This window comes from Pollachius pollachius (assembly GCF_949987615.1).
Source record: "Pollachius pollachius genome assembly, chromosome: 12".
Taxonomy (NCBI): domain Eukaryota; kingdom Metazoa; phylum Chordata; class Actinopteri; order Gadiformes; family Gadidae; genus Pollachius; species Pollachius pollachius.
The window spans coordinates 3,703,019-3,720,782 of NC_136945.1; the positions used below are offsets into that span (position 1 = coordinate 3,703,019).

The 17,764-nt window shown below is 43.3% G+C and overlaps 1 protein-coding gene across 1 annotated transcript in view; it reads right to left on the bottom strand.

Moving 5' to 3' along the window:
- cntn6 (contactin 6) overlaps positions 1 to 9,047 on the bottom strand; it is a gene marked incomplete at both ends in the record, with an annotated part of 34,933 nt that extends 25,886 nt beyond the window's left edge. The window contains 4 exons of the mRNA XM_079747457.1: positions 1,919 to 2,014; positions 3,653 to 3,828; positions 5,125 to 5,299; positions 8,990 to 9,047. Coding sequence (XP_079603583.1) covers positions 1,919 to 2,014; positions 3,653 to 3,828; positions 5,125 to 5,299; positions 8,990 to 9,047 — 505 coding nt within the window. The remainder of the gene's footprint in view (positions 1 to 1,918; positions 2,015 to 3,652; positions 3,829 to 5,124; positions 5,300 to 8,989) is intronic.
- Between the last annotated feature and the right edge of the window lie 8,717 nt (positions 9,048 to 17,764).

Genomic DNA, 17,764 nt, shown 5'->3' on the forward strand with positions numbered 1-17,764 from the left:
GAAGACAGAGAGTGATGTGCTCGTTAAAGTGGCTTGGCAAGGTAGTTTAAGCAGAAGGAAAGGGGGAGGGCGGGAGGCTGGGAGAGAGGGAGGTGGGGGACCTGGGCTATTACAGCGGCCATCCCATGTCAGAAACACATGACATGCGGCAGTAGCAGAGCCCCCCCTCCCCCCACTTTCTCCCCCACTCCTGTCCCCCATGACAGGCTAAGGCGGCTCATAAAACTTAAAGCTCTCAACCATAGACTTCAAGTGAATTAAAATTATTATGGGGAGAGAGAGAGAGGGAGCGAGAGAGACAGAGAGAGAGAGAGAAAGACAGACAGAGTGAGAGAGAAACAGCGTGAGAGAGAGAGAGAGAGAGACCGCGAGAAAGTGACAGCGAGAGAGAGAGACAGAGAGAGAAAGAGACTGAGAGACAGAGAGAGAGATGGAGATAGAGATAGAGAGAGAGACAGCGGGAGAGAGCGACAAAGAGTGAGAGAGAGAGAGAAGAGAGAGAGAAAAAGGGAGATAAAGCGAAAGAAAAGAAGAGAGAGCAAGAGAGAGAAGTTGTGCGGTTACAGACGGCCCACAAACAGACCTTTCATGATTACAGAGACCCAGGCGGGACTCCACTCAGGAGCCAGCGGTCTCAGAGGCCCCTGGGGTCCAGGCACCCAGCGCCCCTTCACATAATCTCAGGTCCTCCGCCGACCCAGTCCAACTCTTGATTGGTCAGAGGAAAGACGTTCCTGCGTTTTACAAATTTTTTGGGCTGCTTTGTTGTTCAAGTCTCAAAATAAAACAGCACAATAGCGTCATTATGGGCCTCAGACCGTGAGAAAAGGATGACGATTCTGAAAAAAATACCTTTTTCTTTTGTAATTGGGGGGGTTCGTGAAGTGGGGGAGGTGACGAGAGAGGTAGTGGTGAGAACGGGGTGTTGGGGGGGGGGGGGGGAGTAAATTGCCATAATGTCTCGCTGGAGAGCCTTGCGGGGGATACGTGTGTTTCTGGTTGGAAGGGAGGAGCGAGGAAGGAAGAGAGCGGATAGAAAAAATTGAAAAACTGGCGCACTGGCGTGAAATTGCGCCAGTGGGCACCGGGCGGCCACAGGAGTGCACAGCCACTTTGAGGGTCTGCTAATCAGCAGCACACAGACACGCGGGCCGGCTCACAGCTGGGCCGCCGGATAAATTCTCCCCGGATCCAGAACCCACCTTTCCTTTTTTCCTCCTTCCTTCATTTCTTCCTTCTTTTTTATTATTACCTACAGATAACCTGGCCAACACCGGCAGACATGACTGTTAGGGAGGAGGAGCACAGCGTAATGCCAAAGACTTTATAGAGGACGGTTTGGTCACAGATCATATTGGCTTTGGGGGGGGGGATACATGAAGAAGAAAAGGGAATCATTAAAAAAATATACGTGGGAAATAAAATAAAAAGCTGAGCTCAAAGTTAGGGGCAGTATAAACTAGCTATTAACGATAGGGCTGTTTATTGAGGTTTTGGAGGTATATATATTACTATATCCACACACATTTGAACATTGGCTGATCCGCCAGCCATGATCCAAAAGAAAAGAAGAGAAAAAAGGCCCTCTGTCAGACAGACAAGGAGAAAGCCTAGAAAATGGAGGGCAAGAGGATGCGTGTTTGAAACAAGGGCGTCACAATAGAAAGAGGGGGTTAGCCATGAAAAGAAGACGGTGCCCGCACACGCACACACACAGACACACAAACACACATACACACAGACACACACTGGTGTTAGGAGGAGATAGCGAAAGTAGCAGGGGAGGAAACAATTGAGACTGCTGGCGCAAGGAATGTGTATGCATCCGGTGAAGACAATGATACAAAGAGAGAGAGAGAGAGAGAGAGAGACAGAGAAGGGAGGTGGTGGTTAGAGAGAACATAAGGTGCTCCAGTACCTCCGCTGTGGGGGGGCGGACCACACAGCAGAACCACCGCCTGGCCCTCTCGCACCGACACCGTGTTCCTCAACTTCCGGCTGAAGTTCTGTAGAACTGTGGAGAGAGAAACACACACACACACACACCAACAGTTTCCTAATATTAAGTAATTTAGCAGGTGCTTTAATCCAAAGCCATCACAGTGAATTATTCAAAATGCGTATGGTTAAGAGGCAGGGATAGGGGTTTCGGTACCCCCTCTCCGTGGATGCCTAAACAGCAGATGTTGGGGTTCCAAACCCAGAAACATTCTGTTGTGGGAGTCAAAATACACAACCACTACAATCCCCTGCTCCACTAGACTAGACTATCCTGTACATGCAAACCAAAATAATAATAACAGAAGAAAAGTTTCTGAGGCTCTGACAGTTCTTTTTAGGTTCCTGTGAAAATCTGAGGCAAGGGAACGTTATTTTCTCCTTTACCTCCCAGGAGTGTATTCCAGTCTGTGCATGTGCCTGGATGTCAAGCGCTAGCATCTTCACTAATATCACCGCAGAATTAATCCCTCTGAGATACTGGAGGAGGAGGTTGGTTGACAAAAAGAAAAAAAACTTTCATTAAATGTTGCTGCGTGCAAGGATTGGTCTAAATACCAAACCCGGAGCACCTGAAAATACCAAGCGCATCCCAGGAGAGCTGGAGCAAATATCAGTCATGATGAAGTGGAACTCGGCTCAAGAGACAGAGGGGGGACAAGGGGAGGGGGAAATCTAATTAAGAGACGAATTGGAAAAAACATCCGTTAATGAATTCCACCTGTACTGCATTATTGATACTGCTGCGATAGTAAGATGGAGAGAATGTGTACCACCCAAACAATGGCTTCTCTCCAACTCGCAACTGGACACTTCACTAGACATGGCAAGCCAGGGTAACAAATCAGATTTAGGGAGATTGAAATTACTTTTCACACGCTATTAATCCCGGCTCTGCATTTGCACGCCCACATATACACACACACACACACACACACACACACACACACACACACACACACACACACACACACACACACACACACAAAAAATACACCCAGACATACATGCTTAAAACACAAAATCAAACACACACACACACACACACACACACACAAACACACACACAAACACATACATACACACACACAGACACACTCCAGTAACCACACAAATTGAACCCAACTCATGGCTGCCCATAACCATCAGCCCCCAGATTAGCACCATTCCTTTACGATGGAAAAAACATGACACACAGTATGAAATGGAGATATATCGCCAGTGGATATCATGGTGCATTATGACATAGGTACGCCAACCAATGGAAGAAGTGACAAAAATGTACTCTAAAAGATAGAAAAGATGAATGTGTTGTCAATATGTTTCATTTATTAATCCCAGAAGGTAAATGAATGGTAAAACACGATGCATGAATAGCATTCGTCAGCCGATCTCTTACTCCCTGCAAGCTATGTATGTCAGCAAATGGTCCCCGCTGAAGCACAAATACACACGCCAGCATGACGAGGGAAAGAACAACAACTACCACAACAACAACGATGACTAAAATTACAACTATGGAGTTTTGAGACAATACTCAAAAAGCCCTCCCTCTCTCTTGACACTTCCAGCTTGTTTGAGGAATTGGGTCCCAGCCAGGGAATAAGGCGTCACCACAGCCATAGTGATCCACCAAAACAAGTCACTGACTCACATGCAAACTTGATCTTGGCCTCCTTGCTGACGACGGTCCCTATGGCGTTGGTGGCGATACACTGGTACACCCCCCCGTGCTGCGTGGCTAGGGGGTCTCTGATCAACAAGTTCCCCTCGACGAGGCTGTAGCTGGGGTCCAGGGTGGGGTTGACCTCCCTTCCGTCCACCCTCCACCTGAGGACAGAGGGGTAATGATGATGTTGGGGCTGGGTGGGGGTAATGGTGTTGATTATTTGTGTGGGTCATTTAATGGGTACATTTTCCGTCACGCAGGGATTGAAGAAGAAGGTTGTTTGTTTTCTAATGGGCCCTCCCATTACGACCATAACGGGTCCTCATTGTTATTATTTTGCCTTTTAGAGCCAGCTAGACTTCCGTTGTCTCTCTGTGACTGGGATTTCTGCAAGCGACAGGCTATTATATCCTAGACATGTCTGATGTTTCTCCCGGGGTACGACTGGTCAGATTTAGAAGCCCGGGATTAGCAGTTGAAGACGCAAACAGGGGACATTTAACTGAGGGGGCTGATGAAGGAATTGCAATCAAATGGGAAATGTGATGAAAGCGGGGTCGTCCCAGAAAACTTGTAGAACTCTTTAAACACGCAGGCATGCATGCCCACGTATTAACACCAGACCCCCGCCCCCCCCCCCCCCCCCCCCCACACACACACACACACAAAGAAACAGAGACACAGACGCACACACACACACATACAGACAGCGACAAACTAACACACACAGAGACATACAAATATAGACACGAGAGACAAACGTGCACTCGCACACAACCACATGAAGAAAGCAGTATGTTTTCATGGGGCCAGGGAGAATTGTCTGGATAGGAGAAGAAAGAAGGGAGAACTTATTCCTTTAAAATGTCCTAAATATGCCACCAGGAGAAGACAGGGAAAAGAGATAGTGGGAATAGTGCAGTAACAGAGCGTCTATCAATACAGGGCACACCTGTCTGGTTACACACAGTGGATGGACAAGCATCCACTTTGCTTTTTTGTGTGTGTGTATGTGTTTGTGTGTAGGTGTCTGTGGGTATATGTGTGTATGTGTGTGTTTCAGATGAAAGTCACCTTTGAATATTCATATTTTATCTGTCGATCTGAGACAAAGGAGCGAGACACGGACAGAAGAACAGAAGGGAAGGAACAGAGAGCGACCAAGAGAGATAGAGAGAGTGAAGACGAGAGAAAGCCAATAGAAGCGAAAGCCAGAGAGAGCCAGGGGAGTGAAAGCCAGAGACAGCAATATAGAGAGAGGGAGAGAGAGATGCGTGAAAGTTAAGGCAAGTGAGAGAGCAAGAGAGTAAGAATAGCGATAGATAGAAAGACAGTGAAGGCGAGAGAAAGAGAGAAATACAGGAATGCAGGCAAGAAGAGGCGAGTGACAACAAAAGTATAGTGCACACAGTGCTGAGCCATAAACTGTCAATCAGTTAAAGATAGTAAACACTGACTGGTAGCGTGGTGGAGGATTCCCCTTGGCCTTGCAGTTGATGAAGGCCTGGTTATCATGGGCGCCCAGGGGCAGCACACTGTCACTGGGCTCCTGGGTGAACACGGGGCCATGGTGGGGGCTCTCGGCGTGGGAGGCCCCAGCAGTGGAGGGGGCGCGATGCCACGCCACAGACCCTGATGACAGCAACACAACCATCAACACACCATGCGCCATGCATATCTATTCTCATTTCATTCTCTTATTGCAGAACTTATTTTTGCTTTATCCTAATGTATACACACACATGTGAACATGAGCTGTATGTTCTACACTTGTTTGTGAAGTTTATGTGATGGTTCAGTGTTGAGGATGCCTGGAATGCAAGAGAGAGAGTGAGAGCAAACAGACTTTGAAAGTAAACAACCAAAACAAATCTCCCGCTCTCTGTTCATGCCATCCATTCATACATTTCTCCGCCATTGTGAAGTGCTGCATCACACACTTGCAATTGACAGGCAAGATGTATTCCCCTAACCAATCCTGGTAAAGATGCCCTGATTAGTAAGAAATAAGTCAAATTGCTTCACACAGAGGGAGGCCCAGTCAACTCCAAACAGTTATTCTAACAGTGGATTTCACTCATTAAGAGCTGTCAGATGGCTAGTCCATTTCTAACAAATTACACTCAAATAATAGCTCTTGAATCTTACCAACAGCCCTTTCAACACGGTTTTTAATCGCCTAATTAATCTGCGATGTATTAACATGATGCCTGCAATTACTCAAACGCACACTCACCACATCCCTTGCATAGAACATCTCATAGAACAAAACATAGAACAGCAACCAGACATAGGAAATAATCGATCAGGGATCAATAGTGGGACTTTCTAGGCACCGGTTTGTTTTTCTTATCCTTGCCCTCCCTTGGGCCCTTTTCATCCTCTGGTGGGTGGGTCTGGCGCCGGGGGATTGATCGGTAGGCTGGTCGGTTTGGTGCACAACCTCAGAAGTATCAATACGCTGGAGTAATTAGCCAGTGTTTCGCTAATTACTCTGTCAAATCTATCATATCTTCCATTGATGCCGATGAGCACAGGCACCCAAACACACACAGACACACGCATTCCACACAGACACACAAATACTAATATGTTCACGCATGCACACACACAAATAAACACACACCGGTACGCATTCCGCAGAAACACACACAGACACACACACACACACACACACACACACACACACACACACACACACACACACACACACTTATTTGAAGATGTGTGCTTCTGCATTACAGAAGATCAGTCAGTGCATTGCGGGCGGCTGCATGGTCAGTGGCTCTCTCGTAAGTACACCACTGTCTCTCCAGTCTATGTGATTTGTCTTCTTTTTTGCACTTTTTGAAGAGATGAGACACTTCTATAGCAAGTGTGTGGCCTCCTCCCCATGTCATTATCTTTCTCATCGTGGTCATCATCATTGTTCTAATGAGTTGCAGGGAGACATCATGGCCACAGGGCAGGGCTCTCAGTTCCTAAATTGAGCCGCTCCTGTCTCTAAACGGTTGTGGTGTCCTTTAAATTCAACGAATTAATTAACCTTTCAGAGTCCGGTTGTTGAAAAGTGACCCTAGTCCCTGTGTTTCAGGAACACACCCAACACACATCCCATCACACAAGCACGCATGCACACACACACACACACACACGCACACACACACACACACACACACACACACACACACACACACACACACACACACACACACACACACACACACACGCAAGCAAACAAATGCATGCACACACAGGCATATACAAACAGCCCCTCACTCACTCAGACATGAATCCATATATAAACAGCCCCTCACTCACTCAGACATGAATCCAGTTGTATGCAGGCACACACAGACACACACACAAACACACACACACACACACACACACACAAACACATTTACTCACAAGTATGCATCAAATTATACAAAAGCAGACACACCCACAAACACACACACACACAAAAGTGACCCTATCCCCGGTGTTTCAGGAACACACCCAACACAAACCCCATCACAAACACACACATACAAACACAAACACACACACACTTACTCACAAGCATGCATCAAATTATACGAAGGCAGACACACCCACCAACACACACAAACACACACACACACACAAACACACACACACACACACACACACACATACACACAAACACACACAAACAAACACATGGACACATACACACTTTCACAAACACAGAGAGCCGAAATTCAGTAATAGGATTTTCTATGGGCTGTACACGCATCAATAATAGACAGAGAGATGTAGATGTGTACTTCCACCGCTAACTGTCAGGCTCAGCCGGCATGGTTCTTCAGTTCTCCACTTTGATGTGATGCCTTTACACACCGCCATATGTACACTGTACCAGGCACGCCCGCCCCGTAGCACCGCCACAAACTGCTGACTGCAGACAAAATGCTAAATCAATGAAGATAGAAGCATAAATAACAGCACAATGGACCCTTGCTCCAAAGACTGTATAAATTTAAATACATCTGTCTGATGGCTTGTAAACGGGATGGCTCTTGGGTTTGGAGAATATATCTGTCAAGCTGGACTTGTCAACGTTATATCTGTCTCTGTGGTCTAGGAGCTGAAACAGGTTGCAATGAACAAAACAACAATAGGACCAGTGAGGTGAGCAATCCACACCGCGGATGCAGAACTCTTATCGTTTTCGTTTATTTATTTTTCTTTGTTTTCTTTATTCGCTTTTTTGGGCTACCCAGCGTTTTGGGGGGGACCAGATTACCATACAATTTACGTTGCACTTAAAGTAATTATAGTTGGGAATGAATTCTGCTTACATTTTCATAGCGGTTGCCTCCACTGAGAATTGCTTGACGAAACAAAAAGGCAATCAAGGACAAGGAGGAGTAAACTAAATCCAAGAGTAACCAGCCATTTTTTATCGGTGAGTGATGTTGACTGAAAATAGTTGAGGATGCAATAATAAGCCGCCCTGTTGTTGACATTAAAACGATACTGATCAAAAACCTTGCAGTTTTGCCACGCTGAGGGGCTGGTGAAAGAAAGAAGGCTGGGTTCAGTTGCTATTTAAGGGAAGACATGAATTTACTCTCTTTTTGATGATTGCAGTTTAAAATGTTGCTGTGTACTTTTGCTCCTGTAAAGATAGACTAAAAAATAAATAATCAAGCTACTCACAAATGAAGACATTATATGTTTGCTTATATTGCTGAGAAGGGACCTATAAAACAGCAAACAAATAATGTCCCAACAAGGGTTACATATGCCCTTCATTTATTTCCAACAGCTAAGGTTTAGGTTGAATAATCTTCTCAGCGGGAGCCGATGAGCACATCACACCTGGGCGCTCTATAGGGGCCTCCAATCCATCATGGAATTGATTTCAAGCTCACGCTTCTTCTTTAGAAATTACTCAGGGCCAAAATGCCTTTCATCCCTGTTCCTTCAGTATGGATCTCCCTCACCTTAATGTCTTACCCATTTAAAACCATATCACACTGCTGTTTTGACTGCGACTTTATTTCTCCAAAGCACTTTTTAATATCCCTTTGTGAAGGTGATAGACATGCTTCCCTTGTCTTAGAACTTTAACAGTAGTTTGACATAAAGTTGTGAAAGTTTTTTTTTATGTCAAAGTCCCCGGAAAATATGTTTTGTTTAGTTTGATGTTAGAATGGCGGGTCCCCGGATGGGAGAGATACCGTATGACACGATTACTCAGTGAAGAATCAGAAGAAAAGAGGCAAACACTCCCCAAAGTCGTATGTATGCAGATCAGGTGTGACATCGAAGGCAGCGTGAGAGACATCTTACCAGCCAGGCACTCTTTGAGTGACAGAAGGATTAACAGTTCCCATGGTAACAGCTTCATTTTCCAAGGTCATAGAGTCCCTTTCTTCCAAGTCGGTTGCCGGCGGAGTGTAGTGGAGAGGAGGGGGGGGAGAGGGATATTTCCCCGGCCAAGTCTGTATTTCCTTCTTCTCGTTTGGCTGTGGAAGAAAGAGCACATAGGGAAATGAGCATCGCAGATATTTTGTCGGGCCTCACACAGGCAAGCTTTCAAGGTTCCTTAGGCTCCAAAATGGCTCCAACTTGAGGGAGATGAAAACCTCCTGGCAAGCCATTTTAATAATGCAGTCATCCTTCTGAGCGGAGCTAGATCCCACACTTTAGGGTCAGCTCACTGCTGATCCCCAGGAGGCGATATGTAGCAAAAAGGATCTCTCCCGGGAGCTAATGGAAGGGGTGGAGGGAGGCCAGATGCGTACAAGGAGGGGAGGAGGAGGCGCAGATTTGAGCAGTTGAGGAACGACAACAGATGAACACAGGCAGATTTCTGCCCACGGCGACGTAAGAGCGATGCTTACTATCGGCTCAACATTTTACACATTGTGTGAAATTATTATGTTTTTTTTACTTTCTGGTTTTGGCGTCTGGAGTCTATCGTTGATATGCAGAATTTTGTGCAATTGAGTGGGTCTTAGCGGTGATTATTTACCTTTTTTTGTAGAACCACTAGTGGTACGTAAGGGTACCGCAGAGGTATGTGAGATTTTAGTCTTCAAATAGACAAATGTACAATAATTAATAATAATTAATAGAGAACTGAAAATAAGTATATTATAAATATTGTTCGGTAAATGTAGGAGTATATGAGTTTTTATTATCTAAAATATTGTGTCACTTTGTACGTTCCATTATTTTCAATTGTTTTTCATTTGTATGTTTTCCATTGATGTTTTTGGGTCATTTGTTTTTGCTTAATAAAAACACGGAGCAATAGCAACATTGCTCAATATTTTTTCCAAAGTTTCCAACTGGCTTTGGTCTTCCTGCAGTAATAATTGTGTTTAAAGGGTCACTCTTTGATCAGCCTCCAAATGTGTATTAATCAATTGTTTACCATTATGAGGTGGTCCGTGAAAGGTCTTGATGACAATATACTGGTCCACTTAAAGTCAAGGGATGGTAATCATTGCTCTAGTCAGCGAGTAATAAAGGATTTGAGTTATGACTTACTTAAGCATTTAAGGCTCACTCCAGACTTCACTGACGGTGAAGATTATTTAAAATGTGTTACTTATTTAGATTTTAACCAACCCAACTAACAGTAGATTATACATAAACATATGTGCACATATAATCCCATGAAAATAAGAATTGTTTTATTTCGTTCAAATGAACCCTTTATACCTACAAAGGGAGCGTTAAATCAATTTCATTTTCAATCACCAGAGTTGTAGGGAGGTATTTTTTAATACCATTACAGAGCTGCATTAGCTCGCTCTCTCTCTCATCAACACACTGACAATGGATGTCTTCGAATAGCACCTCCTCTCCGTGCACACTCTGGATACAAGATTTAAATCTCAACGACTAAGAGTTTCAACCAATATACACCTATGGCAAGTCAGATTAATCTGTTTTACATACAGTCACTTACACCTTTATTTTAAAGTCTAAATGCGTTAGAACTACACCAGAGCTCTATTGGCAACACAATTCTTTACCCGCTTTTTTCTGCTACTAGGATACACTTCTAAACAGAGATGTTGAACCATTGGGAGCATTTTGAAAGATGAGACATCTCAGTTTTAATTACATTTTAGAAGGGCTGTTGTCAAGGGAATGATACATTTTCTAATTTGCATATTGTGTGGAGGTATGGATCAAACAATGGTTCTATAGATGAGTGCTTCTGCCTAACCGTCTCCAGGGCAGGTATCCGTCACTAGACACATGGGACTCATTCCGGTAATCAAGTCGTTCAATATCTTTAAAAAAGAAAAAAACCTTGAACCCAAAAATAAACCTCCAAAATATTGGGCTCGTAGTTGTTGATTCCAATCACCATTCTTTTTTAAGATGCTCTTTCTATTTTTCTATGTCTCAATGAGCATGGGTAAAATAATGTACCATGAGAGTTCTGAAATTGTAAGCGATTTAATGTAACAACTTCCCCCTCCTCAATTAGTCCTCAGTCTAAGAAAAATCAACCCAGGAAATGGCAAATAATATTGACTTTAAGATCTATTAATAAATATATATTTTGTGTCGGAAAAATTTGTGAAGGAATGATAAAGAAATAATTGGCTTTTAGATCAAATATACACTCAAATTGTAGATACAAAACCTTTTGAAATTTTACGATAAATCTGGTGTAAATCGTATCTAGATGGAGAACGCCCTCAAAATAGCAAAAGAAGAAAAAAAAACTTTTGTTGAAATTACTTTCAACTTTTAAATGTGGCAATTGCACCTGCAAAACAAGGACTCGCCTCATAAACTACAGCTTCTCAGAGTGGAGCTTCAACGTAAAACAATGAACGTTCAAAGAGGTATTTCTTTTTTTATTTTTTTTTACCCAATTCAACCTAATGGTGATACTTTTATCAAGATGAAGCAGAACTTGTATCTGTTGGATCTAAATTTGGCAGACAAGGTAGAGCGAGGTGAAAGGAGAGTTGAGCTGAGGCAAGCACTCTTTGAATTTGCTTCACCAACTCTAAAACCAACAAGATCTAAAACTAAAAAACAAGGGTCCTTAAAGGGGTAGTGAGCCCCAAATCGTATTTTTTATTTTTTTATGTGTTAATATAACTTTAATGAGATGTAGTCTTAAAGCGTTATCGATGCCATACGTCACAGTTACTAATATAAGACTGTAATTACTTAAGTGTAAACAGGTCTAAAATCCTATGTTTTTTTAAAGTGTCCACAAAACACTTGGTGAACATTCTATTCTGCTCCGTATTCAAATCACGTTCCTTTCGTGACGGGAAAGTTAATGCCTTTTCCGAGACATTTCAACTTCACGAAGGAACACCTACAGTGAGAGGATATGCTAATACCATGTGTATGGATGTTTGTTTGGATGCGTGGAGCCCCATCTGGGCAACGGTTGATGTTGATGGCCGAGTCTGAGAGAGCGGAAAGTTTCTCGGATGCTTAAATTGTTCATACACAATCACTGTACTCTAATAGTTAAAACAATTCTCACAAAGTTGGTGTGGGTCGTCACCATGTGGATAACACCTTGCTGTTTCTAACTCTCAGGCCAAAACAGGTTTTATTGTCTCGTAGTGTTACAATTCTAGCAAAAAAGGGTGTTCATTTACACTTTAATGTAGAAAGCTTTAGTGGAAGTTAATGGCATACATTTCCCACGAAAACCACAGCAACATGCTGCAACCGCAAAGCAATGAAACACTAACCTTTCTGTTGACATTCAAGAGAAGTTGGAGTCTTTTTTATTGTGTAATGTGGGTATTGTCTCTCTTTTGAACAAGCATCCGGCAGGCCCAGTGGTGCGTCATCTTAAGGGCACTTTTGCACTGGCCTCAACACTCAACAAGTTTTTGTCTCTTATTAACCTTTATATCACTCATTCAGTTCAGAATTTCATGAAAAGGCTGAAAAACAAAATCAATACTTTGCACAAAAAAATGCATTGAATAGTGAATAAACACATTGTGATTCAGGAGATAATAGGAAGTACATCGCAATCGCAAAGGTTGTCTAACAAGGGCCCTGGAGCACAATGTCATTAGTGGCCTTGCTGGGCTCAATGATCGATGCTAATTTATGCTTGCCACTGTCAGCTGTCCAGTTCCACTTTGGAGACGATCAACTTTCTTTTGTCCGCCTCGTCCTGGAACACAAGTGTCCTTTTTCCCTCCCTGGCGTTCAAAGTCAATCCCTCCCCACGCCCCTCCCCGGACCCGGCATTCTGGTTTCCCATCGACGGCTCCCATCCCGTTACTGGCAGCGGTCCGCCTCCTCCATCATCTGGCAAAGCTCTACCACTTCAATGATGCCTCTATGTTCTAGCCCCCCTCAGGGAAGCATGCCTTTCACGGTCACCCTCCAGAAATTTAAAAGCACTTGCTTGTGACGCCCGTTATTAATTTATCACCCCGGTAAAAGAAAATATATATATAATGGTAATAATTCTTATGGCCAGAGGATGGTTTGGTCGCAGGTGTTGGAGACTCCAAATAGGATGAAGCCAAGCTAATGGTGCCTGCAAGGAACACTATCTGTCAGGGATAATCCCTAATAACAGCGTGGCGAGAGATAATGTGCTTCCGCCTCTTTTTCTCAGCTGCAGTAGTGGCGCCGCGATATTGAGATAGCCGTGGCGACATGACTATATGAGGTATGGATATTGGTACAGCTTAACGCACGTATCCGGATTACGCTACTGGTCTGGCTCATCGTTTTCCCAATTACTTCCGTACTCCTGTGCTGAACGCTTACAAATAAACTAGGACGATGGAAAAAAAAGGAAGCATTTGGGGAAGTTGTGGTGGGGGTGGGGTGGGTGTGGATGGTGAGCCATGTTCCACTAAATTAGTTCCTGAGTAATAGGCTAAACACGTGACTGCTGGAATTAACATTTTCTGCCTTGTGAGAAGTAATTAAATTATGTTTTTTGGAGCATGCCCGAGTAAGCAATACCAACACTCGATTCACAGGGGAGCGAGAGGGGGTCTCTGAAATGCCACGTATTCTGTGGCAACAGACTCCTTCAACCCCCTTCCTGCCAAATTATACAATTGAGTCATTTTGTGATGGATCCTGTCCGGATCCAAGTCAGTGAAACAGACACTGGAGCCGCACAGAGAAGCGGCCATGATCAGATCTAGAAGTACACATTACAGCCTACGTCCGTTAGAGATTATGAAGCAGAGGGAAGAAACGTAGATGAGTTCCTTTGATTTCAAATTTAGATAAGTAGAGCACACATGAACATAGGACACACAGAGGAGAGGATAGCTATGCAGGAAAACATGGATATAAAGGCTAGACGAAATTGGATCCAAGAGAAAACAAGTTTTTGGTCCTGAATGCTCCACTTGTTGATTTTACTTCATGCACAATGTTGTACTAAGAAATTTTTGGACTTAGCAAATATCCATTGTTGAGTGGTATTCATGAATTTGAATATAAATAATGTATGCTGTGCTAGTAGATTGTATACTATTACCGTTTCCGTATAGTTAAGTCACTACTGTCTTTCCATCACCATTGCAAATAATAGGCCCACTGATTGAAGATGATTTTGGAGGGGGTACAAATAATGTGCTTTCTTTGATATTTTTATGCAATTAGCAGTCTGGGCAGGTAACCATCCCATTGCTCTGAATAGCACATCCATTTTATAACTCTTATGATTGACTAATTTGTGACACCTAGATGAAAAATTCTAGCTTTGAACCCCAATATCCTTAGTCTCCCCGCAGGCCTCTTTGAGTAAATGCCAGACCCCTACCTGCTTATGAATGACCTGTAGCTTGAAAAAAAAGACAAAATCACAAGCGCTATGGGAAACATATTTTGCTTTGACGGTAACAAAACCAGTAAATAGTAAAAAGTTAGCAACTGTTGCACTGTTGAACTGTTGCTATAATGTCTAAACCCTACATTCTATAAATACTAGAATAAGGCGCTGCCATCAATACATGCTACCGAGGCTGTCTAAGAAGACCAGCAGACAGCCATCGTCATGGGGGGTTGTACCGTGTGGTTAAGAGAGCCGTGTTCCTCCTCCTCGCAGATGGAGTGTTCAATAAGAGAGTGGAGTCAGATGGCTTCTGCAACAGCATACACACAATCACCGAGAGGGAGGCAGAGGGAGAGACAGAGAGAGAGAGAGAGAGAGAGAGAGGGAGCGAGAAAGCGAGATAGAGCACTTAATGTGATCTGAAGGGAGGTGGGGTTGCTTGCCATTGTCCAAGTTTAGTCGGCACTGGAAGCAGCTGTCCGTATAAGGGAGAACGTGGCTTGTTGCCTTATTAGCTGGTAGCTATTGTAGTCAATTCAACCATCATGGTTTTAAATTAGCCAACCAATCAGAGCAAACAATTTCCATATGAAAGGTAAAAGGGCTAGCCAGCAGGTGGATTTAGCATAGCATGATGAGACGGCAAAATAACACACTATAATAGGTGAACAACAAGCGACAAGTGAAAGCCCAACACAGGAGGCTATGGTTGGCGCTGTCCGCGACTGTAAATGGATGCAACATAAAATAACCAATCATAGTGACCTTAATGTTGGAAGCACTCCCTTTCACAGAGGCCATTGGTTGTCATAATTTGGTCTCCAGCAGGGCAGACTCCAGCGGAGGTGGGCAGGGGGTTGGGAGGATAAAAAAAGATTAATTGTAGTTCTGCAGGTGGCAGGAGCCCCTGCTTGCACTGGTCTCAATAAAAGGCACTGGAGAACCAGTTCAGCAGCAGGCAACCTCTCTCGTCCTCCCTCGTTCTCTCTTCCCCCTTCTCTCTCTCTCTCTCTAGCGTACGTCCTGACAAAAGAAGTTAATGGGACACAAGTTGTATGAGAAGGGCATCTCAACTATCTGCTTGTGATAAAAATGGAACAATAATAATTTTGCCTTCTGCTCTAACCTTATTTGTTTGAAAGTCCCTAGGGAGAATATTCGCCCAGGAGATTGAACTCATACTTAAAATATATGTGAATAGAACAAAAAAAAACTGGATTAGGATTGTTAGAAATACATAACATTATAAACCTACCAATGCAATCTAGGCTATAGTAAGAGATACAGCCCTGCATAGTTGCTGGTGTTCCTTTAGCTCAATACAATTTTAAAATGTGCATTAAGCATTAGCCTTCAGTGCCATATTGGCAGATACAAGTGGAAGAAAACTCATATTTCTTTCACTACTTCCCAATTGACCAAAGGTAGACCACTATCCATCTTGCCGCTAGCATGAGAAGATAACTTGTGGTGCTTATGAATTATAAGGAAAACATCCTTCCACATCCATTTAAGAGCCTCATGTGAATTATTCATAGAATCAATTACACGTCTCCAAATACCGAACTGTGTTTCCTCAGTCTCTCTCCATGTCAGTTGATTACCTCTGATACAAGTGATGTACAAGAAGGGTTAGGGTTAGGGTTAGTGATGTATCTGAATTGCCAGATGTCTATCGCCCACTCGATAAAATTATTTAGCTTAATAATTGAATAATAATTATTTAATTCAAAATGAAAGTGACGGGTAAAAGAGTGTCTTCTCAATCTGCTACTCCATCTGCCATCGGCAGCTGCTAAAATAAAGATTGTGATGTGCTTTTGAAATCAGACAGCAACCCTGTTAGAAATTACCTTAACGCAACCTTATTTTAATTTCAGATAACTAGGGTTGGGGAGGCAGAAAGAAATTATGTTGCTTTTACATAGCGTCTAAGCTTTTTTAATGACATCTGGGATCAACTGGGATTTTGTGTAAACAGAAACCATGGTAATGTCGATTCTACAGTCACTGGTGAGGGTGTGCTTTAATTTGGAAATATGAACCACTGGGGCAGATTACACTGTCATTAGTGTGACACTGTTAAAACACAAAGCCTGGCTGGGTTCGCTGATTCTCAGGGTATTTGTGTAGGGAGTATTGAATTGTGAAACTGTGACACGAATCAATACAGCTGCACGACAAGCGATGCAATATATAATATATAAATATCAGGAAGAAATACACTATAGAAACCTAGTATTCACACTGAGGGTCTGCTTCCAGTACTTTCATGCACTGTAAAAGTGTTTGTATTCTCCTTTAATATGACCTTTATGTATTCAGGATATAGGTTGGCAATAACGTGGTTCACAAAATAAGCACCTGATCAGATGTTTTATCTTGGTAGTAAAATACATGTTTATATATAAAGGTAAATTAATAAATGGGTTTACTTTAAGGGCAGGCGGCAAACCCTTTGGCAAAATATCAATAGCTTTCTTGGGAGGGCTGTGGAAACTACACATTTCACAGCCATGCAATGACATCTCCACATGCCAAGAAAAAGGCAAGGGAAAAAAAAAGAAATATGCCAAAGGAAAAAAACAGAGCACGATTATAAATTGCTGATTCTGTAACGGACACATCATCGTAGCGCACAATATCATCATAGCCAGTCAGTGGTTCTGTTGACACAGCTTACTTCCGGCTGCCGGTTGCAATTGTGGCCGTCACTCATGTTAATAATGTGTGGGCGACGACTGGCATATTTCAGAGCAGCAACAAACATTGTATCATCTCCTCTGTTAGATCAGAAGTGCAAGTGACTCATTTTTGCATCAAAAAAGGTTAGCTTCCCTAAATTCAGATACGCACTTCCATGACGAGCTGGAGAGGGAGATTGGGGGACATGCCAATCCAACACATTGTGGCCTCACAGTACTGTCTCATAAGTCCCTGCAGAGCCCCAAACAAAGCTACTGTGAGCCTCCCAAGGCAGGGAATTTACAGTGAAGGGCATCTATAGGAACACAGAGAAGGACCCAGGGATGAAAACCCACCAGTGCCGTAGTGTCATCAAAAATGCATGGCGGTTTTTGCTGTTACCACAGATGGAGACAATGGTGGAAGCTTCTAAGGGGGGTGAGGGGGTTATGATAGGGAATAAAACAAAAAAAACATGTCTGCCACCCCCTAATAGCTTGCTGTATATAGAGTAGATGTATTGCCATAGGGTTGCAAGAAACATTCCTCAAATTATTTAAATAGATCGATGGTTGAGCCACAATTAACCATGGTCTACTGAGGTTTAAGAATGTTTT